General features: G+C 39.4%; 1 protein-coding gene across 1 annotated transcript in view; it reads left to right on the top strand.

Moving 5' to 3' along the window:
* The first annotated feature begins 3,606 nt into the window (after positions 1–3,606).
* VPS41 (VPS41 subunit of HOPS complex) overlaps positions 3,607–26,283 on the top strand; it is a 186,927-nt gene continuing 164,250 nt past the window's right edge. Inside the window, exons 1-2 of the mRNA XM_021935859.2 lie at positions 3,607–3,680; positions 14,682–14,720. Of these exons, the coding sequence (XP_021791551.2) occupies positions 3,660–3,680; positions 14,682–14,720 (60 nt within the window). The 5' untranslated portion in view covers positions 3,607–3,659. The remainder of the gene's footprint in view (positions 3,681–14,681; positions 14,721–26,283) is intronic.

Here is a 26,283-nt window from a genome sequence, read left to right as displayed (position 1 = left end):
ACACAGAGTACTTTTGTAATTAGAAAAATGTAATTAAAAAAAATCTAATGTGGTTGCTCAGGGAAATTTCCAATAAGCTATGTCTTAAAATGACATTTAGAATATTAGAAGGTAACAGGTTTCAGTGGGTACAGTTTTGGAAAAAACTAAACTGCAAAATAAGCTGAGGCTGTCCAATTTGCTAAAGATAACATCAATATTCTTTTAGCTATTTGGTACAGTTAATTAAATAAAGGCTAAAATTATAGCTTGGCATTAGTAGTGTAACGTGGTGTAAATTTGCTCGTCGTTAGCTGTCAGACTTTTAGATTGAGAAAGGTAGCAATCTAAGAAGGAATGGAAGCTGAAGATTGGGAAAATAACCTACAACACATCCCCTAATTAGCAAGGGCATAAGAGTGAATTATTTTAACTTTCTCTTTCCACTTCACTGATTTTTCAAGTTTCCTGAATTTATAAATGCTATTTAATAATGGAAAATATAGAAGCCATTCATATTGTTTTAGCAATGAAATAATGCTATTGTCATAAATAAAATGGCTATAATTTGAGTTAGTAAACTGCTTCAGACCTACGAAACAAGCATATGATACAGATCCTTGAAACCAGTGAGCCACTCTACAAATATAAGGTCTTAGGTCTGTTTTCTGAAGTCTATTAACAATTTTAGGTCCTATAGACTGAGAATGAGAAGTTGAATCTTACCTTTACCTCCATATGTTTTTTGTTTTGTTTTGCTTTTTTGTTTGTTTATTTTTTTTTTGAGATGGAGTCTTGCTCTATCACCAGGCTGGAGTGTAGTGGTGTGGGCTCACTGCAACCTCTGCCTCCCAGGTTCGAGCGATTCTCCTGCGTCAGCCTCCTGAGTAGCTGGGACTACAGGAGTGCACCACCACGACCGGCTGATTTTTGTATTTTTAGTAGAGGGGGGGTTTTACTGTGTTGACCAGGATGGTCTCGATCTCTTGACCTCAGGGGATCCACCTGCCTTGGCCTCCCAAAGTGCTGGGATTACAGGTGTGAGTCACTGCGCCCAGCCCTTTACCTCCATATCTTGAAGCTGGGAGAGGGTGGACCAATTATATGCAAGAAAAAAAGCAGGTGATTTGACACAGAATCAGTGACTGTTAGGCTGACTACTCCTCAAACTTTAAAGTATATGCATATGACTGAGGGATATTATTAAAATCCAGATTGTGGTTAAACAAGTCTTTCAAAGGGCCCCAAATTCTTCATTTTTAACAAGCTCCTAGGTAGTCTTTGGACTATAGTTAGAGCAGTTGGAGAGTACAAGACCGCTTAGATAAGAGAGTCTCAAACTCTCACTTCACATGAGAAAATGGGGTTTGGAGTTCACATGTGAATTTCATCCTGTCCACTGGCCCAGCATGAACCTGCTAGTTCATAGTAGGTTTCTTCCTCTAATCCACCTTTCCATACCTGTGTCTCTTCCCTTTTCCAGTCTCTCCAAAAGGAAAGAGGCTGATAATATTTTATTGTAATCAACAGAGTATACTGAATGCGGAACAAACATGGGGAATTGAGAGTTTCTACGGTTAAATGAGCAGAGGAAAATCTGTAAACTTTGGCTATATCTTTAATAAGACCCATAACACCCTTTTTGAGAAACAGAAAGAGAATAAACATTCTCATTCCAGAAAAGTAGAAAGGCCAGGAAGGCCCAGAATGGATGGCCTTCAGCTTTGCTTGCTTGGGCGGCTTGACTTCTCACTGAAATAAAATGGAACCATAAAACAAAAATGTGTGGGTAAGACAGTGGCAATAATCCTCTGTTTTCCTTCTTCATCCCAATCTCATCTGTTCACCATAGAAGAGGAGATTGCCAAGTTGGAGAGGCTGTAGTCCTAGAGGTTTATGGGTGGCTGTCACTCATAATGGGAAAGAGAAAGTTAGAGTTTGTGAGGAAAATCAGAAAACTAGAAGATCTCATTTTATCTCTCTTTCCTGTGGATACTGGACTGAGAGCTTCCACAGTCTCTTTGGTCTGTATTAATGTCTTTCTGGGATCTGGAGTTCACCATGAGCAATGTTTGACCCAGGACTGCTTTGCAAGATATTTCAGAAACTCTTGGGTTAGGTTTATACTTGCCCTAGGTTTATACATAGGACATTGGGTGATTGCTTATGGATTTCTTTTTTCTTTTTCTTTTTTTTTTTTTTTTCAGATAGGGTCTCACTCCATTGCCCAGGCTGGAGTGCAGTGGCACCATCAAGGCTCACTGCAGCCTTAACCCCCACTTCAGCCTCCTGAGTAGCTGGGACTACAGGCGCACACCATTATGCCCGACTAATTTTTGGTATTTTTTGTAGAGACAGAGTTTTGCCATGTTGTGCAGGATGGTCTCAAACTCTTGAGCTCATGAAATCTGACTGCCTTGACCTCCCAAAGTGCTGGGATTACAGGTGAAAGCCACTACACCTGGCTGCTTATAGACATTTAAATGCCCCAGGGTGGTCTATCCTGTTGGCTGAGTGATTAGCCCACTGGAAGAGGAACCCCAACAAGGCTTGGAGGAAGAAGATGGAAGTAAGGCTGTTTAGGCCCTGGGGAGAAGACAGGTGTCTCAGAGATGATGTCACCTTGGCTTCTGGGCCATTGAGGAATCATGGGTTGAGCAAGCTACAGACAGAGTACTGAGTCCATGACTTCCTACTGGGTCAGACTCAATGAGGCACAGGGAGTCAAAAATGTACTGAGGCAACCACCACATGCTGCCATTTGCAATGCCCTCTACTGGTCACTAGCTACTCCAGTGAATGGAAATTTTTAAATGTCTGTCCTTGGATAAGGTGCTGCAGATTCCTGAGGATTAAGAAGAAGAATTCATAATGTTCAGAAACATGGAGAGAGGATCACTCATTCTGAAGGCTGGAATACAGTGGTTGTGCAGATTTTGACCAAAGACAACTTCATATTGTGTCTCCACTTGAACATTTACCTATTGAATATCCTCAACAAAAGTTTAACATTTAATTTATTAAACAATAGAGATTCTTTTTTAAAATCTATGTTCATATGACAGGAGAAGACAACTTAAAGTAGCAAGCAAAAATAATAATATTATTTGTTGGTGTATAAATTTTCTCTGGCTCTCCACTGCAAAGACTGCTTTATATTCACTGAATGTACTTACAAAAGAGAGAGAGAAAAACAGGATAAGAACACTTTTAGAGTAAGCAGCATTTGGCAATCACAGAGACTTTGGCATCAGACAGGGCTGAATTCTGTTACTAGTTCTGCTTCTTAATAGCTGCATGACCTCTGAGCTACGGTATTCTCCCCTATAAATAGTGATGATGGTAGGAATTGCTGTGAGGATTAAATGAGATAATTTATGCAAAGCTATAAACCCAGGGCGTGATATAGTTAAGTCCTTAATAAACACTAGAATAACTACAGAAACAAGAACAACAATAAAATAAGCTATAGTATTAGCAATGGTTATGTTCAGATTCTTCAAAGCAGAACTCCATTGAGTTTGGAGAATTGGCAGCAGAAATGAGCCCCAAGAGGTCCGTCCCCTAGAAGAGATTTCCAGGCTCAGATGAAGCTAAAACTACATTTCCCAGAAGGCCCCGGGCCCAGGGTCTGGTTTCCTCTCATTTCCGGGTCTGTCATGTGATTCTCCGGTCGCGCCATGGCGGAAGCAGAGGAGCAGGTAAAGGGTGCAGGTGGTAGTTGAGGACTCAGGGATATGGAGACTAGGGTGGGCTGTTTGGGGAGGGTGGAGTGGAGTGGGTGGAGGTGCGGAGCTGCTGGAAGAGGGCAACGCAGGCCCGCGGCAGGGCGGGATGGGACGGTGAAAGTTGCTTTCGGAGAGCAGAGAGGATGCCAGCCCCGGGAGGGCACCTGGGGAAAGCGCACCGACACACCCCCGCCTTCGGGATGCGGCCTTTCCTCGGGCCCCATCCCTGTGCCCTTTGCCCAGTGAAATTTTGGCATGAAGGAAGGCCAGGCTACCCCAGGGACTGACTGCCTGTGGGAGGCGGAAAAGAGGCCAGGTGACTGAAATTTAACGTTGCTTTCCACTTGAAGTAGGACAGTAAGAACTAGGAGAGAGTAGACGATGAGTTTTGTTTTGTATCGGATTTAGGTACAGAACTGGAGCACTGTTGCGGTGCAGCAGGGATTAAGTGCATCGGTTCTGGAGCAAAAATGCCTGGGGTCCAAGTGCTGGTTCCTTTTCTTACTCAATGTGTTACTTTGAGCTACTGATTTAACTTTCTAGTGTAAGATGGGGATAATAATAGGACCGTCCTCAGAGTGTGGTTTAAGATGGAGAGCGTTTATACACAAAGTTAGAGTGCTTAGAACTATTGGGCTCAGTAAAAGTTAAATGGGATTATTTGTGGCTGGCAGTATCCAGTCAACAACTGGCAATGTGGCACTGGAGTTTAGCGTAAAAATTAGTGATGGGAATACGGATTATTTTCATATAGCGGTGGTGGTAATCCCACGTTTTATGAAATGACGAAGTAAAATAAAAAAGACAAAAAAGTGAAGCAGACCAAAAGAGAGGCTAGAACTTGGGGGGAGATAACCTGAGTTTCCTTTTCCAGTGTTATTTCAGTTGGATACTGTTTTTCCTCACAAGTTACGAGGGCTGTTAGCAGTGATTGTCTCTAAACAGTGACTTGATGGGCTGTTTAGTGTCGTAAGACATTTACCTAGTTCAATAATTTTTACTATTTTCAACATACTTCATTTGTTTTTACTTCATAGTGAAAATTTGCTCTGTATATGTTTTACATATGCCAATAATTGAGACATTTGACTAGGATGAAATTTGGTTTGGCTGGTCCTTGTGATAACAAGATAACAAAATCTCTTATCTAACACTAGAACCTCACATTTCCATTCTAGCAATTAAAAGGAAAACGCTCAATAAGAACGTATCATTTCATGACTGCCATTGCTCGTTTGAATAAGGGCGAGATTGTTTTTCACATTATGCATCTATTTCATGTTGAAATGTTTGTTTCATGGTTTGATTTAAAAGCAAAAAACTGAGTTTCATATGTTCTTAGATATAGTATAATAAAAATGGAGAGAGTTGCTCTTAGAAAAACCAGTGTTTTTTCTTCCCTTGAAAAAAACCTGTGAAATATTTACCACTGTTTAGTGCCGAAGAAGAATTTCACAAAGTTGTCGGATGTAAAAATGACGCATACAAAGTTAGGGATATAATAATGTTTCACATTTGTACATTATTTTCTAGTTTTAAGACCCTTCCATATGGCATTTGGTCTTCTAAAAGAATTCTGTGAGGTAAATGTTTATTCTCATACATGGGTGAAACACCTCTGATGTTCCAGACTTTCTAGTGGCTTCTAATCTTATTCAGAGGAAAAGCCACAGCCAATACAGTAGCCTGGTTGCCCCACAGGACCTTGACCCAGCTGCCTCTAGCCACATTTTCTTGACCTCGTTTTTCCAACTACCCTTCTGTGATTCTGCATCGACTGTACTGGCTTTCTTATTCTTCAAAAAGCCAGGCAGGTCCTACCTCAGGGACTTTGCTCATGCTGTTTCTTTTTGAGGAACACTGACGTTTACAGGCTTTCTTCCTCATTTCCTTCATGTCTTTGTCCAAGTGTTCTTTTCCATTGCGACCTTCCCTCACCATGCTTTGAAACATTCCTGCATTATTTTTCTCTATAATGTGCATCACCGTTTGACATACTGTATTTTAAAATGTGTTGTTTTTTTTCCCCTGTATATTGCTGTGTACCTCTCACCACAGAGCTTGGAACATCATGACAAGGATTTATTCACTGTTGTATGTCCAATACCTAGAATATTGCTTGGTACTTAATAAAATGTGTTAAATGATTGACTTTTACTGATAAGCAAATTGAAATTCAGGCAACTTGAGTAACGTGCTCAGGCTTATATCTATAATATAAATCTCCAGTCCTCTGTCTCCAAAGCTCATGACTTTTCATTAGAATATCCTACCTTTTTAAAATATATGTAGGAACCTCAATCTAAATTGTTATTTTTTAGTTTATAAAGTAGCATTAGCCCTTTTCATTTTAATGATTTTCCCTCAAGCCATCATTCCACCTTTGATACTTTAACAGCCTAATATATAGTTGGAATGGGCATTCTCCTCTCCGATGGTGTGAATATCTTTCTTAAAAAGACCAGTGGTGGGCCAGGCACAATGGCCCATCCCTGTAATCCCAGCGCTCTGGGAGGCCGAAGTGGGGCGATTGTTTGAGCCCAGGAGTTCAAGACAAGCCTGGGCAACATAGCAAAATCCTGTCTCTACAAATATTACAAAAATTAGCGAGGCATGGTAGTGTGTGCCTGTAGTCCCAGCTACTTGGGAGGCTGAGGTGGTAGGATTGCTTGAGTCAAGGAAGTCGAGGTAGCAGTGAGCCATGATTGTGTCACTGCACTCCAGCCTGGGCAACAGAGCAAGACCCTGTTTCAAAACAAAACAAAAAATCCCCCCCAGCAGTCTATTGTAAATGGCCGAAAGAAACAAACATTTACAAATTGTTAAGTTCTTTTTTTTTAAAGAAAGCTAGTAATTGCACCTAATCTTATCTTTTATAGATTAAAAATGGTTAAGCTTTTCTCTGTTTTTTTTTTTTTTTTTTTTTTGCATTTGACAGTAGGAAGCCATTGAAATCTGATGGCGGTAGTAGGGCTTTATTATATCATTTTTTTAAAAGCTAAAAGTGTATAAAAATGGAGAAAATTGGGCTGGGCTGGGTGCGGTGCGGTGGCTCATGCCTGTAATCCTAGCACTTTGGGAAGCCAAGGTGGGTGGATCACCTGAGGTCAGGAGTTGGACACCAGACTGGCCAACATGGTGAAACCCTGTCGCTACTAAAAATACAAAAAAATTAGCCAGGCAGTGGTGGTGGGCGCCTATAATCCCAGCTACTCGGCAGGCTGAGGCAGGAGAATCACTTGAACCCAGTAGGCAGAGGTTGCAGTGAGCCGAGATTGTGCCATTGCACTTCATTCAGCCTGGGTGACAAGAGGGAGACTCCATCTCAAAAAGAAAAAAAAAAAAAAAAAGGAGAAAATAAACTGTTCTATTGAACTTTTTAGAAAACTTGACATAATTTTTTTTCTTGGTATCATGTATCATGAATGCCAGTGATCTCCAGAATTAGCAACACAAAACTAAACGTCTCCACATTATCTTTCCTGAGTGGTGGTGTTTCTCTCATGATTGCTCCCCTCCCCCTTCATTTTCAGAAGAACCAAAATAGTGACATCTGCACTGAGTTATTGTGATATAAAACAGCTCAGAGGATCTAAAACTGAAAACACTTTTTAGATCTGAATGAAAATTTTTTTATAAGTCTTTGGGAATTCCTTGCATTTGCCTAATATGGTAAAGGTAGTTGTCAAAAGTAACTACATATATATTTTATAGTTTACAGAAAAAACGAATACCCTGCATTCTGCCTGGAAATCTTCTAACCAGCAGTTTTACTTAGCTCCAAAACGATTTATAGTTGACCTTCATAATCACAGATGCCCAACAGTATTTGTCCATATCTTTCTTATGAATAACATTCTGCTTGAAGTCTGGTTGCTTGTGTATTTGTCTTATCTCTCCTAGAGATTGCTGAGTCTTCAAGAATAAGAACAAGAACTTACTCATGTCTGTATCTTCCACAGGGCTAGTGCTTTCTAGGTACTAAGTGTTTACTAAAGTGTTTAAATGAATTTATTAAGGGGAAAATAGCATTTCAAATTGTCAAATTGTAAATTAGTAGGATTTGCATGAAATTATTTTATCTTACTTGAACCTTTTGTAAGTTATTAATTCAGATGTAATGTGGATTACATCTCTCCTATAATGTGGATTACATTCTATACTTTCTTTACTCTTGCCTGCTCCCCAGGTATCCTTTGATCTTTCCTACTCAACCAGCCTGGACCCTGCCTGGTCCATTAAAGTATTTCCACGATTAGACCATCTATTTCTTAACCACGTAGGAGAGTTTCTACTTTGAATTCTCCTTCTGCATTTTAGAAATTAGGGGATTTCTGTCCTTATTGTAGATTACTTATGGATTATTAGATGTCACATTTGTCATGTATATCCCTGTGTGATTATGTTACAATAAAAATCAAATCAATACAAATTTGCGTGCCTCAATTTTCTTGCCTGTAAACTGGGAATTTTACTCTCTCAAACTTTTGTGAGTATGAAGTATGTCAAAACTTTTGTGAGTATAAACTATGTAAAACTGGATAGGTTGAAATGGTCGTATAAATAAGACAGAGGTTAATCATCGAAACCTGGACTGGGCTTACGTACGCCCAATTCTTTTTCTTACAGTTTGGCTAAGATAGATATTTTAAAGGCAGCGTTACTACTAACTAAAGGAAAAATAAAACCCAAACAAGAAGTTTTAAAAGTATAGAATCAGACAGATTTTTAGAGGGTGCACTCTCCCATCATGTAACTAAAATGCAGTCACAAATTAGTTTTGCTTTACTTGTGGATTGCTTTATTAGTTTTTCCACTTATTTTCACCTGAGTTGGTCGGCTAGAGGCCAGTTCACTAGTTGATTATTAGTAGCCTCCCCCACACCCACATTAACACCTTGGAGAGAGGACACTCATCAGATCAGGGGCTTCTGTGTCTCATGCTACTTCCCATTCATGGCTGTGCAGTCCCCTGTTGCCTCTGTTTCTTCTTGATGCCTGGGCCTCCTTATGGTTTTTTTTTGTTTTTGTTGTTGTTAAAAACCACTTGTGATTCCAGGCTCTTATTTTAAACCTACTGAATCAGCATCTGTGAAGATGGACTGTATTAGTGGGTATTAGCTAACTCCCCAAACTGAGTTTTGATGATTCTGATGCAAAGCCAGATTTGGGACTGGATCATCGGGTCGCCAGGTTTGTCCTTTTTTCCACGCTGGGGCAGACATCAAGGTTTTTCTTCATTTGCAGAATAACATGAGTGCAGTAGCTGAGCCCAGTGGGTGGAGTGGGCTTGGTAACCTGAGTCCTCATCTTTCCTACTCCACCAGTGTAGTCCCTGAGTATCTAAAACTGGCCACAACTCCTTTGAGGTTTTTGAAATTGAAGCTCTGTGACAACAGAGATATCACGTACGTACCACACAAAATATTTCCTCCTTCCTCTGCCTGTATCAGACAGTGCCTATATCAGAACTCCCTTATTATGCTCAGCTAGGGCACACAGTTTGTTGGAAAGAGAGAGAAGGTGGCAGTACCTCAGTGAGTGTTCACATGTACCTCCAGGCATAGATGGAGATAGATGATTTCTTGGAGCTTGGTCTCTGCTCGTTTTTTTCCTGCAACACAGAGCCAGGTGAGCCCTCCTGCAAAGTTTGGAGTGGCCTTCCTCAGGCCCCAGCCTACCATTTCTCCCCCAAATTCTGTTTTTCTTTCCCGACAGTACGTGGGCACTTACAGTTCTGAGGACTTCACAACCCAGGCAAGTCCTGGATCCTCTCTCCTGGGCTGACAGTCTTCCTTTTCACCACTCCTGACCTCTGAGGCCAGCTGGGCCAAGCCTTCTCCCAGGCCACTGTCATAGGGTTCTGTGCTGATGGGAGGATTAGGGGTGGGGGTTGGTTAAAAGCCTATATTAGAGAAGTCTTCTAGGAGCTTAAGTAATTATTGGAATTGCTGCATCCTTGTTTGATGCTACTTTCCTGCAGTTCCCTTTCTGTAACTGTCCTACAGTTCATAAGCTAATAATTCAGATGTGAATCTGGAGAAAATATGCTTGTTATTGCTCATAAGGGAAAGGCAATATATGGAGGAGGAAGAAGATTGTTCTAGATTGGCAGCTTATCTCATCATCATCACCAGCAACATGTTTTTCCAGTAGGATATTGGGAGACAAAGAGGGCAAAGCCTTTGGGTTTATCCACAGCATATATATAATCAGAACTAGTAGGACAAGGCATTTAATATTAGGTGCTAACTGAGGGGCATGGGAAGAAACGTAAAAACCAAGATGTTGAAGAGAGAGTGAAGGTCCTCAGGCTGAGTGCCTGGCAACCCCTCCCTGGGGTATCCCCGAGAGGTCCACTGAGCCTGTAGAGCATTCCATCAGGATGAGTGCAGGATGGGGCCAGGGGCCTTCTAAATGGAGGGAATGACATGAGGAAAGTAAAGAGCAAGCAGCACAAACTCAGGCAGGCAGGTGGTGGTGCACATGAGCAGGAGTGCCTTGGTGTTGGAAACTGGGAGTGGTGGGGGTGGTGGAGTGCATTCTGTCCTGGGTGTGTGTTATGTGGAACTGTGGATCCTATGTAGACATACAGTCAGAAGTACAGGTTTTTATATGGAAGCTTTTTTAAAAACACCATCCAGGCCAAACAAAACACCTGTAGGCCATATCCAGACCCCAGGCCACTGATTTGCCACTTGTGGCATAGAGATACAAGCAGTGTCTCGGCGAGGGGTCCTCCAGTGTGGCTGGAGGGTCTCAGGTTTGTGGAGAAAGTGGGGAGTGAGGCTAAGGGTCTGTTGGGGGCCAGACTGAGAAGGACTTTGACTGCTTTGCTGGGGAATCTGAAAGCTATTCTTCAGGCTGGGGCACTACTGAGGGTTGTTTGAGGAGGGCAGTGGCCATTTGGTCTGTGCTTTGGGAAGATAATCCTGATGGCAGGTGATGAGTATATTAGGCCACATGTCAAGGCACAGAAATCATTAGGTAAAGCTGTTTGGGTAGGTGATTGGGCTTAAGGGATTGGTTGGCAAAAGAAAGGTAAAGTGAAATGTTTCTGAGTTTAGCTGTCAATCTGTTACCCAGAATTGGCCCAGCTAGACATTTGTATCACTGGGTATCTTCCAGCCTATCACTTTTGCTTTGATCAGAACAGCACTTTTTTTTTTTAAATTGTAGTAAAATATTCATAGCATAAAATTACCATTTTAACCATTAAAAAAGTTGAAAACATTTTTTTGTAGAGACAGGATCTTTCTATGTTGCCCACGCTGGTCTCAGATTCCCTGGCCTTAAGCAGCCCTCTTGCCTCAGCCTCCCCAAGTGCTGGGATTACAGGCTTGAGCCACCCCCACCTTAATCATTTTTAAGTGTATGATTCAGTGACATTAAATATACTCACATTGTTGTGCAACCATCACCACTGCTGTCGTTTTGATGTTTGTCCACCTAAAATCTCATGTCCCCCCAGTATTAGAGGTGGGCGGTGTTTGAGTCATGGGGGCAGAACTCTCATGATGGCTTGGTCCCATCATTGAGACAGTTAGTTCTCTCTATGAGTTCCCACGAGAGATGGTTGTTAAAAAGAGCCTGGCACCTCCCCATTGCCCTCTTTTGCTTCCTGTCTTGCCATGTGATCTCTGCATATGCCAGCTACCCTTCAACCTACTGCCATGAGTAGAAGCAGCCTGAGGCCCTCATCAGAAGCAGATGCTGGTGCCCTGCTTCTGGTACAGACTGCAGAACCATGAGCCAAATAACACTCTTTTCTTTATAAATTAACCAGCCTTAATTAGGTATCCCTTTAGAGCAACACAAATGTACTAAGACAACCACTCTGCCTCTCTCGAACTTTTAGTCCTCACAAACTGAAACTCTGTACCCATTTAACAATAACTCCCCGCCACATCCTCCCTCTGCCTTTGGTTTTATTTCTGTGTTATGTAAGTGGAATTGTGCAATATTTGTCATTTTGTGTTTTGCTTATTTCACTTTGAAAACAGCATAATTTTATAACTTATATCTTCAGGATTTGAAGTTAGATTCTTTAAATGAGAGTATGAAGCTTTAAAAAAGTTTGAAAACCACTGACTCATTCTCAAATTGTTACCATTCTCGAAGTTCAGCCTTCTTGGATTTCTTACTGAGGGCATTTACTTTATGTCTTCTTGTTTGCCTTTCTATCTCTAGCACGTTAATTAGAGGGCTTGATGAATGAACAAAGCTAAAAAATAACAGACCAGCCTAATTCTTGACATCACTCATGCATTGCTTTGGTAGGATTGTGGAAACAAGTTTTTTTTAAGGTCACCTGTCTGTGTGAGATGTTCGTAGTGGTGCTGAGGGCAAGTCTCAGAGTTTCCTAGGGTAAATGTTCTCCATCAATTCCGTAGCCAAAGAAGCTACTCTCAGGGCCCAGTTTTCCCTGAAGATTCGGATCTCAGATCTTCATGCCTCAAGGTGTCAAATTCTGGCACTGCATGCTTTCTGGTGTGGAGAAAGAGTGTAATTTGATTTTGAGTTTTTGGATTGAAATTGCTGGTTGGAGACTTATGTTTTTTCTTTTTTAATTTATATAAATTTAAGGGGCACAGGTACAATTTTGTTACATATATTGCATAGTGGTGAACTCTGGGATTTTAGTGTCACTATCACCTGAATAATGTATATTGTATCCATTAAATAATTTTCTTATTATCTACCCTTCCCAGTCTCCATGGTTGGCTACTCCCTACTCTTTGTCCAAGTGTACACATTATTTAGCTTCTACTTATAAGTAAGAACATGAGTATTTGACTGTTTCTGAGTTGTTTCACTTAAGATTTTTTGTTCTATTGTTTTAATTGAGACAGGGTCTCACTCTGTTGCTCAGGCCGGAATGCAGTAATGCGATCACAGCTCACTGCAACCTTGACCTGCTGGGTTCAAGTGAGTCTTCTGGGTCAAGTAGTCCTCCCAAGTAGCTGGGACTACAGGTGTACGCCACCACACCTAGCTAATATTCTTTTTATTTTTTCTAGAGATGAGGTTTCACCATGTTGGCCAGTCTGGTCTCAAACTCCTTACCTCAGGTGATCCACCCACCTCGGCCTCCCAAAATGCTGGGATTACAGGCGTGAGCCACCGTGCCTAGCCCAAATGTTTTTGTTTTAATGAAGAACATAAATGGGGTATTCACCCATTTACCTCATGTGCATACTTGAGTGGATTCTATATGAGGAAAAAAAAATTTCCTTAGGTTTAATGTAATTTTTCTGAAAAGAGTACTCAAATGTCTTTTTAGAATTGTACATACAGGAGATAGAATCTAAGTGTACTTTATTGGCATAGTTATCAAAGCCTTGTATTGCTGATGCTAATAACATAATATTCAGCAACTCACAGAGATGGAAAGGATGTTAGAAGTCATTAAACTTAACCTCTAAGCCTCACTCTTCCGACCCCAGTGGTGTTAGGAAAGTTTATAATGTTGCGGGTGGTGAATGGAACATAATGAGTAGTTTATAATAGATGTTCAGTAAAGAAGTCAGAATACTGACTGTTAATGTTAAAGTGGACTATGTCCACAAGAGAAGGATCAGTAGAGTAAGGGGACTAAAACCAGAAACTGTGATGGTGACTGCAGAGGAGAAACATTTTAGAAGGTAGAACATGATACATGTCATTAACTCTCTGGACAGCTATCATGTAGTGGAATAATTGGTTTTTTTATGTAGTGCTAAGAACAAAAATGTTACTGTGGATTATTGTAGCTTCAAATGAATACGAACTTTATGAGACTTGGATTGACATTAAGCTAAACAGGCTGCATTGAGATATAGAGGAGATTCTAATATTCATTGTGGTTAATGATACAAGTATAATAAAATTCTTAATTACAAGGAACATATCCCCATTTTACGCATGGCCTTTGAGGGCAAGGACTGTGTTGTCCTCCAGGCTGTACTTTGGAGGGTGCCTGCCACCTGTCAGGCTCTTGCTGATTTTTGATGAATGAAATTAAAATTATTTTAAACACCAGATTTACATTTATCCTGCTATCCAACTTGTATTGGGTAATATAGGTGTCTGATCTTCCTTAAAATGTTCTTTTTTTTCTTGAAAATATATTAGTTATATCTAAAATGTCCTTGCCCCATTTTTTCTTGTTCTTTGTTTATCTCATGGATTGTTGTAAAGTGCTTACATTCAGTGTCAGCATATTAGTTGTAACCTTTTATTGCTATTGATATCTATAAGTACGTTAAGTAAATCTTCATTTTGCTGACCTCTTTGAGGATGCATGGCATCAGCAGATTCTCTCTTTCACTGGACAGGTGAGAGATTAGCAGGATCAAGTCAATTTTTCCCTTTTTGCTTTGTTTCCTTCAGAGCAGCAAGATTCATTGTCTAGCAAGAGGGAAACTGTGTTAAATGGCGGAATTTGTCTTAGTGGTAATGGTTTAAAGAGTGCATGTAAATTATACAGCTAGTTTACACAGGGTCTGATAGGTACCACTGCAGGAGATTCTTTTTAAAAAGCTGTTTTAGCAAGACAATCATTTTAACTCAACCAGATTAATAGCATGATAATTAATAACACAAGAGCTTTTCAGTATAAAAATTGGCTTGTAGATAACATGAGATGGCAGTTTCCTCTTGCCTTCTGAGATTAGTGAGGCTGCTTTGCCAGATGGGTTTCCATTATTAACAAGGGAGAGAGTCTTCCAGGGCCTCAGATGACAAGTTCCTGGAGTAATTTGTTTACCTGTTAACTCTTTGAGGGAGAGCAGCAGGATCTGCCTGCCAGGGTGTGGAGAAGTTGCAGGAGACACGTGAAAGTCAGAGCATGTGGTCCTCTAAAGTATAGTTTTAGATTCTCTTCCAAAAAGGGCAGATGAGTGGTGATAGGAACACAAGGATTCTTTCCCCTTGCAAATGATTGTTATTCTTTTATCATCTCTTCTGACCATTTTCTTTTTCTGTGCTTTGTAGGAAACTGGGTCCCTTGAAGAATCTACAGATGAGTCTGAGGTAAGGTGGTGACTCAGGAGCCCTCGGATTTGTAGCTCACCAGGTTGTTCTCTTGAGTTGCGCTGCTTTGCTAAATGCAACATTCGCAGGGGCTGAGGGTGTAAAGCAGGGCCGTAGGTAACTGAGCCTTGGGGAAGAGCTTTTAATATGCCAGTTATCTTAAAAAAGATTAAATGGATTAGCTTAAAAATTAAACAAGAAAGGGAACAAAAAGTTTTCATCTGAAACAATATTTTAACTTGAAACATGTTGGCAGTGGGAAAATTGATACAAAGTTTTAGAAATTTATCTCAACACTTTAACATCCCCCTTGCCTGCTTTTTAAAAATAGCCACTGTAGGTTTTATGATGTTTATTCTTTCTTTGTTCTTTTAATGAATGTGACATGTTTATTGGTATAATTTTTGAATCATTGAAATTGGAGTTTGCTTCTTAAAAAGGGAACTACCTTAAAAGTTGTTAGGGTGTTGTGATAAAAATAGTTTCTTAAGGAGAATAATATATAAGGAAGGACTTTAAAAAATTATTTTCAAGTCTGCATAAGAAATGTTTAAGTGTAAGTTGTTTTTTTTGTTTCTTTTTTTTTGAGACAGAGTTTTACTCTTGTTGCCTAGGCTAGAATGCAATGGTGCAGTCCCAGCTCACTACAACCTCCGTCTCCTGGGTTCAAGTGATTCTTTGGCCTCAGCATCCCAAGTAGCTGGGATTACAGGTGCCCGCCACCATGCCCAGATAGTTTTTGTGTTTTTAGTAAAGACAGGGTTTCACCATGTTGGCCAGGCTGGTCTCCAACCCTTGACCTCAGGTGATCTCCCTACCTCAGCATCCCAAAGTGCTGGGATTATAGACATGAGCCACTGTGCCTGGCCCAAGCATAATGTAATTGGCTTATCAGTTTTCTAGATGGACTCAGAAGAAGTACATTTTTCCTTTTAATATTTTGTTTCACTCAGAGAAATGAAAATGTACCTGTGATAACCTGGAAATACACACTGACATGACTCTAGCCATGATAATCTGTTACATTTGGGTTGATATTGCATAAGCTTATGTGATTTTTGTTGCTTTTCCAAGGAAAAGTTGGGCTTGTGCATGTTTCTGTAGAGAACAGCTTATATATCAGGGATGTCCAATCTTTTGGCTTCCCTGGGTCACATTGGAAGAAGAAGAATTGTCTTGGGCCAGACATAAAATATACTAACAATAGTTGATGAACTAAAAAAAATGCAACAAAAAATCAAACAATGTTTCAAGAAAGTTTATGAATTTGTGTTGGGTCACATTTAAAGCCATCCTAGGCCACTTGTGGCCTGTGGGCCATGGGCTATATATTATGTCATTGCGTAGTCATGGTTTCTAACATTTTCATTGATAAGGACTTCCATTACTGTGGGGCTCCTGGTAAGGCATTTCTGAGTTTGCTTATAGATAGGGTATATTTGTTAATTTCTCATAGAGTATTGAAAAGCATTTTAGGTTACCTTATTTTAGAAATCTCTGGTTAACTAAGATTCCAGTGTTCTTAGAATCATTGGTACGGAATCATACAGTGTTGGAACTCTGTCCAGGAATTTCATATGACAGGTGAGGAGGGTGTTGGCAGCCACCTAAATCTAAATCTTTCCACACATGCTCCAAATACTAAACAGCTCAACAAGGAGAGCAAATAAAAGCACACACAATCTAGGCCTTCCAGTATGATTAGCAAATGGGGAGTAACACAAACTTCAGTGCAAGTGGAGAAATAAACATCCAAAGCCAGCAGAATCGGCTCTGGAGTTGACGCTGGAGCTGACAGTCAGATGGAGACTGGGCAGAAATGAAGAGAATACAGCTGAGACCCAGCCGAGGCAGAATGCACATAAAAATTATGCTTAGTGAGAAGGGGGCCCCATTCTTAGTGGGGAAATATGAGAACAAATGTGAGACTTGGTAGATTTGGAGAATTTAAAGAAAGGAACTTGAAAGTATATGGGACTTTAGGTGACAGAGTTGGATGGTGTTGCTTTTGGGAGAGTTGGGGGCGGCATCCCTTAGAGGCTTGGCAGTGAAAGAAAAGGACAAAGCAGAGGAAATTAAGGGTGCCCAGAGACAAAGAACATCATCAGATCAGGAGACTTACTACTCACCACGAAAGGATGCCACTTAGAAAAGAAAATGCGGAAACCTGGTAAACCACACAAATGCCTCACCCCTTCTTCCCTAGTAGCATCTAGTACTGCTATCCAGGAAAATCCAAGTCATTTAAAAATGAATTGAAATGACAGGTAACATCCATAAAAAGCTGCTATAGGAAGAAAATAGAATCAGAAAGCAGAAAACAATAACATAACACTCCATCATGAGTAGAATATCTATAAACAAGCATTTGCAGATACAATAAACTACCTTAACATGTTTTTTGTTTTGTTTTGTTTTGTTTGTTTTGTTTTCTTTTTTGAGAGAAAGTCTCACTTTGTCACCCAGGCTGGGGTGCAGTGGCACGATCTCAGCTCACCACAACCTCGACCTCCCAGGTTCAAGCAATTCTCATGCTTCAGGCTCCTGAGTAGCTGTGATTACAGGTGTGTACCAACATGCCTGGCTCACTTTTGTATCTTTAGTAGAGACAGGGTTTTGCCATGTTGGCCAAGCTGGTGTCAAACTCCTGGCCTCAAGTGATCTACCTGCCTCGGCCTCCCAAAGTGTTGGGATTACAGGCGTGAGCCACCGTGCCTGCCCACAGTAAAGTACCTTAAATCAGATATTTAAAAACTATATTAGAAATGGACAAAGAAACTAGGAAGTTAGGGAATGAGAGTTGGCCAAACTGAGGAGAGAAATGGAAGGAAAAGATAATTATTTTAAAGTTGAGGAAAGTGAGACCCAAATGTGTCCTGATTGTCTAATGTCCTACAGCTGATGAGTGGGAGAAAGGGATTCCAACTCTGGGCTCTTTCCATTGTCTTGCTGTCTAGCCTCCAGTGCCTGCTGCTTTGGATAGTGCTAAAGGACTGGAGGTGGACCCTCATTTGTCACTTGGCCATACCTTGTGGTTTTTGTGTGACCTGGGCATAGCACTTACCTCCTGTATTCTTCAGTTTCCTCGTGTGAAAAATGGGGCTTGTTGCTTCCCTTGTATGGTTGCTGTGAAGATTACATATGATTAATATTCATAAAGCATCTTGTATAGAGCCTAGCACATGGGAAGCACTTCCTAAATATTAATGACCTTCAGTTTATATTTTAGATATTGTCATGGTGGCTCATTTTCCAACTTGGTGCTTCAACCTGAGGGCTTAGAGAGATTCCTCCCCCACTTCTCCGCGCCTGACCTCCGCACCCCCGCCACCACTAGCTCTATGAAAGCAGTTACTCTCCTAGATACTACTGATTCTACTGAGTTTATGGACCAGCAAAGTAGTCAGAATGTTGACAGACCAGGTTTAGGCCTTGTAAGTGTAGTAAACCTGTTTGCAGTTGAGCCTTTGAAGACTTTGGAGTTTTTTTACTCAGTTTGAATCACTTTCCAGTTCCAGGAGCAATGTTTTGAGACACCGCTCAGTCTGCCAGAGAATCCTCCTTCATCCATTTCTTTGTTCTCTATTATCTCTTCTCATTATGTTTTGTAACGGTTAAACTTTTTTTGAAGGACAGGCATTTTCCTTATATAGTTCTACCTTTTCCTTATTCAAGTGCTAGGATAATTTCCATTTCCATAAAGAATAATGTGTAGTGTTTTCAACCATGTAACAGTTTATATATCATTTTATGAAATGCTGCATTTCATGTAAACTGTGCTTTTATAGTATATCAGGAAGACTTTTAAGTTTATCTGAAGGTCTTATTTTGATATATGTTTGGGAAAAGAATATTGTCTACCTAAAACTGGCCATATGTTTTTCTTTACTCTTGAAAACTGCAACCAAATGAAATGAAATTGTTGAGTTAGTATTATTAATGTAAAGGAAAGTGGTGTATATGCCAATATATAATACTTTAAAAATTTTAATATATTTTGCAATTAAAGTAGAAATGCAAAATCATATTACAACCAAGATAGTTAATATGTCATTTAATAGGCTACATAGTTAAGGGTCCTGCATTTACGGTAATAATTGGTTGTTGCAAAATTCTGTAGACTAACTAAACTGGTCCTTCCAGCTAGGATTTTTTGAAAAACATGCAGTGTACTGTTTATTTCACCTTGATATTATGAGCCAGATTATTTCTTAGATGGTGTTTTATTTTGAAGAGCATAACAAAGAAGTACATTATCTTCAAAAGGATTTCACTCCTATTGTGAAGCACTAAGATCTTTTCAATACTTACGGATGATTGCTCTTGTGTAAATGGTAGCATAGTGAGGTGGGAGCACAGGGGAGTGAGTGAGTGGTCAGGAATGGCTTCAGTTGGAATCTTCAAGAGTGAGTATGCCTGGAACCTTGGGAGGAGAGTCTGGGCAGCGAAGCTGGGTGTCTTTGGGAAGGAGGGAATGTATGTGCAGAGACTGAGTCGTGGAAGAGTATGTATGTATGCATGTTCAGCCAACCATGAGGCACTCAATGTGGCTGTAGTGTAGGAGGAGGGTGGGAACAATGAGGCTGGCGAAGGAAATTGGTGTGGTTGTGAAGCCCCTAATGTATCAAACCAGGAAGTGTGGACTTGATTCTGCGGCCATCAGGGAGCCACCCCAAAGCTTGATTGTTGAGGGTAGGGAAGGGTTATTGAGGGTATTGTTGGTGACAGATGAACTGGAAGGAGAGACGATAGCAGGAAGACCATTCATGAGGTTCTCATGGAAGTCCCCATAAGAGATAGGAGGAATGTAGGGGCCTGGGCAAGGCAGTAGCAGAAGACAAAGAGGAACTGACTCCAAGAAGATGCTTCTTGAGTCCAGCCAATAGGAAATATAGGGTAATGTGGAAGAGATGAGCTAGATGGGGAGTCAGGAAGATTCCAGTGTCTATTTCAGCCTTGTTACAGGAAAGTGAGTCCAGTGTAAACACTGAGAGGAAAAAGATGTTCTAATCCTGAATTCTGACCCTAAAGATTGATTTCTTTTTGTTTACATTATTCTTTTCTTCAAAGTGGTACATTACAATCCATTGGTGACCTCTTTTATATGGTTTTCTTCAGGCTGAAACAAATAATCTGCTTTTGTATTAAATATGTTTTCAAACAAAAGCAAATAATCAAATTAATTTCTGGGATTTTATTTTATTTTTTAAGTCCTACAAGTTACTGCTTGTTAGAGGCAGGTCTGAGCCCCCTTTGGAGCAAAGGTGTAATGGAACAAGTATTGTGTGAGAAGTCTACTCTGATGATGATGATTATTACAAAAATGAACAGTTATTTAGTATGGAAAACAGTGCTGGGCACTTTGGTATGCTCTTTAGGTATCTTAATCTGCCCTGTGACTTGGCCACGATGATCGCTTCTGGTTTACAGATAAAGACACATACTTCAAGTTTTCGGAAACTTGCAAGGCTACCCAGTTGGTAAATGGATTTGGATCCCGTAGTTTGACTCCAGGGCTCCAGCCGCTAGTTATACTGCCTTTAACTTCCTTGTGACTTTCTGATTTTAGGCCAAACTCTTCTTCTGTGTACCTTTATAGAATTTGACAGGATTAAAAAAAAAAATCTTTGGAATTTTCCCTATGTATAAAAATGAAATTTTTGGGTAATATTACAGATTTTGATTTGTTCAACTTGTAGGAAAATATACCAATTTCAGAATTGCTTTCTATTCTAGAGAATAGAGAATAGTTGATTTGTATATAATATTAATTGTTTAATAAAGTTCCTGTTTTACTACAAAATATATAATGCTGTTTATTTACAAAACAATTATAAAAATATTTATAAAATAATGTTAACTATAAGTGAGACCTCCTTAAAAGTACTCATTTCTATATTTAGAAATTTAGCTATAAGAGCATTCATTTCTTTGTATAATACAAAAATTTGGAAACAGGTTAAATATCCAGAAATAAGAAATTGATTAATAAAGGTTTATTCATATAATCCATATAATGGATTGTTATTCTGCCACTAACTTGATTAATGGCATTAATATTTAAGTAAAGAAAATATTCATATGTCCTTTTTCATGCTATCTTTATAATTTAAAAAGCTTTTTATAAAAATGCCATTAAGAACAGGAGTTGACAGGCGTTTTCTGTAGAGTTCTAGGTAGTAAATATTTAAAAGCTTTGCAGACAGAGGCAATATGGCACATATTATGTAGGTATGTAACTGTAGAAGTGTAAACATCATGCTTCGTTTATGGGCTGTACAAAAACGATGCTTGACTGGAATTGATCTGCAGGCTGTAGTTTGCTGATTCCCGATTTAGGATGTGTACTGGTTTCTCTCCATCCCACAAAATCCATATATAAGCAAAGGAAAAAAGCATACAAGACCATATTATCAGTGGGACATGTGCTTTTTATTTTATTTACTATCATTATCTAAATTTTCATTTTTTAAATTTTCTATAATAAGTATGCATCACTTATATACTTAGCAAAATAACTTTTTTTTTTTTTTTAGCAAAACATATTCATCTTTATACATATTATAGGTGTCTTCTGTATTGATGTTTGGGTTGCAGAGCTATGGAACCCAGAATGAAATGGTATGTCTTTCCTTTCCCGTCTCAAACTCTCTAACAAGGGAGTTAGGAGAAAGATTTGGTTTATTTCTTAGCCAATTTTATTGTATTCAAGATTTTCTGTTAATATAAAGCCAAATTTGTTTGTTGTTTTACTACCCTTTTTTTCCTTGAGATATTAAGTTAAAAAAATCATTTTGAAATAACTGTATATTCACATGTAGTTAAGAAATAACACAGAGGTGGGAGGTCAAGGCGGGAGGATCACTTGAGGCCAGGAGTTTGAGACCAGCTGGGGCAGCACAGTAAGACCCTGTCTCTACAAAAAATTTAAAAATTCACTTGCCTGTAGTCCTGGTTACTTGGGAGGCTGACGTGGGAGGATCACTTGAGCTCAGGAGGTTGAGGCTGCATTGAACCACGATTATGCCACTGCACTCCAGACTGGACAGCAGAGCAAGACCCTATCTCTAAAAGAAAAAAAAAAGGAGGAAAAACACAAAGATATTCTGAATACCCTTCACCCACTTTCCAAAGGGTAACATCTTACATAACTCTAGTATAATATCACACCAGGAAGTTGATACTGATACAAGGCACAGACCTTATTTGGATTTCACCCATATTACATGCACTCATTTGTGTGTGCATGAGTTTGTGTGTACTTAGTTCTGTGCAGTTTTGTCATGGGAAGATTCATGTAGCCACCACTCCACTGCTGTGAAAATACAGGACAGTTTCATCACAAGGTTCCCTGTGCTCTCTTTTTGTCGTCACAGCCACTCCTTGCCGCATGTCCAACTCCTGGCAACTAGTAATCTGTTCTCCATCTGTATAATTTTGTCATGTTATACGTACTATATGCATCGAACCATATAGAGTGTAACCTTTGGAAATTGGCTTTTTTTGGTGCTCTGCTAGTCTTTTAACTAGTTGTAGGTAGACCACTCACATTTAAAGTAATGATATGTTAAGGCGTAAGTCTGCCATTTTTTGGTTTTCTGTCTGTATCCTCCGTTTTTCATTTCTCTTGTTTCTCTTTCCTTTCTTTCCTGTGCATTACTTGAGCATGTTTTAGGATTCCATCTTAATTTATAATTTTTTTAGTTACTTTGTATAATTTTCCTAGTGGTTACTCTAGGTATTGAAATATATGTACATAACTTATCACAGTCTACTGGTGTCCACAACATTTTGCCACTTCCAGTGAAGTGTGGAAACCTTACTTCCATTTAGTCCCTTTACCCTCCTTGCTTTTTAAGTGCAATTGTTTAAATATTTACTTTACGTACTTTGAGCGCCACATCAGTTGGTATTGTATTTTTTGGCTCCAACTATCAAATGTCGTTTAAGAAACTCATGAAAAGAATAATCTATTATATTTACCCCTATTTTCACTCATCTCTGTGTTCTCTTCTCCTTTTTGAAGTTCTAAGCCCTTTTTTCTGTTATCGTCTATCTCCTATCCTCTCTTCCTTTCTGTATAGAAAACTCCCATTAGCTACTCTTTAAGGATAGGCTTGCAAGTGACAAATTCTTAGTAATTTGAAATTTTTTAATATGAGAGTACCCTTTATCTTCTCTTCAGTTTTGAGGTGGTTTTTGTTTTTGTTTTGTTTTGTTTTGTTTTTTAACCAGATACAGCATTTGTGGTTGGCAATTCTTTTCTTTAAGGACATAAGGTATGTTGTGCCACTTCCCTCTGGCTTCTGTCATTTCAAGTGAGAAATCCATTTTAATTTGAATTGGTGCTTCCCATAAGTAATGTGCTGTTTCCCTAGCTGTTTTCAAGATTTTTTTTTTAACTTGAGTGTTTACAAGTTTAATTATAAGGTCTTTGGGCATAAGTTTCTTTTATTTTTCTTATTTGGGGTTTGCTCAGCTTCTGAGATCTGTATGTTTATGCCCTTCACTAAATTGTGAAAATTTTCAACCATTTTTTCTCCAAATACTTTTTCAGTCCTACTCACTCTCCCTGTGGAACTGTGATAACATGAATGTTGGCCCTTTTATTTTTTTCATAGGCCCCTGATAAATTCTTTTTTTTTAAATTATACTTTAAGTTCTGGGTTACATGTGCAGAACATGCAGTTTTGCTACATAGATATACAAGAGCCATGGTGGTTTGCTGCACCCATCAACCTGTCACCTACATTAGGTATTTCTCCTAATGTTACCCCTCCCCTAGTCCCCCACCCCGCACAGGCCCCAGTGTGTGATGTTCCCCTCCCTGTGTCCATGTTTCTCATTGTTCAACTCCCGCTTATGAGTGAGAACATGCGTGTTTGGTTTTCTGATCTTGTGATAGCTTGCTGGGAATGATGGTTTCCTGCTTCATCCATGTCCCTGCAGAGGACATGAACTCATCCTTTTTTAAGGCTGCATTGTATTCCATGGTGTATATGTGCCACATTTTCTTAATCCAGTCTATCATTGATGGACATTTGGGTTGGTTCCAAGTTTTTGCTATTGTGAATAGTGCCACAATAAACATACGTGTGCATTTGTCTTTATAGTAGAATGATTTATAATCCTTTGGGTATATGCCCAGTAATGGGATTGCTGGGTCAAATGGTATTTCTAGTTCTAGATTCTTGAGGAATTGCCACACTGTCTTCCACAATGGTTGAACTCATTTACTCTCCCACCAACGGTGTAAAAGTGTTCCTATTTCTCCATATCCTCTCCAGCATCTATTGTTTCTTGACTTTTTAATGATTGCCCTTCTAACTGGCGTGAGCTGGTGTCTCATTGTGATTTTGATTTGCATTTCTCTAATGACTAGTGATGATGAGCATTTTTTCGTATGTCTATTGGCTGCATAAATGTCTTCTTTTGAGAAGCGTCTGTCCATATCCTTTGCCCATTTTTTTGATGAGATTGTTTGCTTTTTTCTTGTAAATTTAAGTTCTTTGTAGATTCTGGATATTAACCCTTTGTCAGATGGATAGATTGCAAAAATTTTCTCCCATTCTATAGGTTGCCTATTCACTCTGATGATAGTTTCTTTTGCTGTGCAGAAGCTCTTTAGTTTAATTAGATCCCGTTTGTCAAGTTTGGCTTTTGTTGCCATTGCTTTTGATGTTTTAGACATAAAGTCTTTGCCCATGCCTGTATCCTGAATGGTATTGCCCAGGTTTTCTTTTAGGATCTTTATGGTCCTAGGTCTTATGTTTAAGTCTTTGATCCATCTTGAGTTAATTTTTATATAAGGTGTAAGGAAGGGGTCCAAGTTTCAGTTTTCTGCATATGGCTAGCCAGTTTTCCCAACACTATTTATTAATTAGGGAATATTTTCCCCATTGCTTGTTTTTGGCAGGTTTGTCAAATATCAGATGGTGGTAGATGTGTGGTATTATTTCTAAGGCTTCCATTCTGTTCCATTGGTCTATATATCTGTTTTGGTATCAGTACCATGCTGTTTCGGTTACTGTAGCCTCGTAGTAAAGTTTGAAGTCAGGCAGCGTAATGCCTCCAGCTTTGTTCTTCTTGCCTAGGATTGTCTTGGCTATGCAGGCTCTTTTTTGGTTCCATATGAAGTTTAAATTAGTTTTTTCCAATTCTGCGAAGAAAGTCAGTGGTAGCTTGATGGGAATAGCATTGAATCTATAAATTACTTTGGGCAGTAAGGCCATTTTCACGATATTGATTCCTCCTATCCATGAGCATGGAATGTTTTTCTATTTGTTTGTGTCCTCTCTTATTTCCTTAAGCAGTTGTTTGTGGTTCTCCTTGAAGAGGTCCTTCACATCCCTTGTAAGTTGTATTCCTAGGTATTTTACTCTTAGTAGCAATTGTGAATGGGAGTTCACTCATGATTTGGCTGTTTGTCTGTTCTTGGTGTATAGGAATGGTTGTGATTTTTGCATATTGATTTTGTATCCTGAGACTTTCCTGAAGTTGCCTATGAGCTTAAGGAGATTTTGGGCTGAGACAATGGGATTTTCTAAATATACAGTCATGTCATCTGCAAACAGAGACAATTTGGCTTCTTCTCTTCCTATTTGAATACCCTTTATATCCTTCTCTTGCCTGATTGCCCTAGCCAGAACTTTCAATACTATTTTGAATAGAAGTGGTTAGAGAGGGCATCCTTGTCTTGTGCCGGTTTTCAAAGGGAATGCTTCCAGTTTTTGCCCATTCAGTATGATATTGGCTGTGAGTTTGTCATAAATAGCTCTTATTATGTTGAGATATGTTCCATTGATACCTAACTTATTGAGAGTTTTTAGCATGAAAGGCTATTGAATTTTGTAGAAAGCCTTGTCTGCATCCATTGAGATAATCATGTGGTTTTTGTCGTTGGTTCTGTTTATGTGATGGATTACGTTGTTGATTTGCATACGTTGAACCAGCCTTGTATCCCAGGGATGAAGCCAGCTTTATCTTGGTGGATAAGCTTTTTGATGTACTACTAGATTCGGTTGGCCAGTATTTTATTGAGAGTTTTTGCATCGATGTTCATCAGGGATATTCGTCTAAAATTCTCTTTTTTTGTTGTGTCTCTGCCAGGCTTTGGTATCAGGATGATGTTGGCCTCATAAAATGAGTTACAGAGAATTTCCTGTTTTTCTGTTGATAGGAATAGTTTCAGAAGGAATGGTACCAGCTCCTCTTTGTACCTCTGATAGAATTCGGCTGTGAATCTGTCTTGTCCTGGACTTTTTTTTGGTTGATGGGCTATTATTGCCTCAATTTCAGAACCTGTTATTGGTCTATTCAGAGATTCAACTTCTTCCTTGTTTAGTCTTGGGAGGGTGTATGTGTCCAGGCATTTATCCATTTCTTCTAGATTTTCTAGTTTATTTGCATAGAGGTGTTTATAGTATTCTCTGATGGTAGTTTGTATTTCTCTGGGATTGGTGGTGATATCTCCTTTATCATTTTTTATTGTGTCTATTTGATTCTTCTCTCTTTTCTTCTTTATTAGTCTTGCTAGTGGTCTATATATTTTGTTGATCTTTTC

This window comes from Papio anubis, chromosome 4 (assembly GCF_008728515.1).
Source record: "Papio anubis isolate 15944 chromosome 4, Panubis1.0, whole genome shotgun sequence".
In the NCBI taxonomy this organism is placed as follows: Eukaryota; Metazoa; Chordata; class Mammalia; order Primates; family Cercopithecidae; genus Papio; species Papio anubis.
This window is presented reverse-complemented; position numbering and strand designations above follow the sequence as displayed.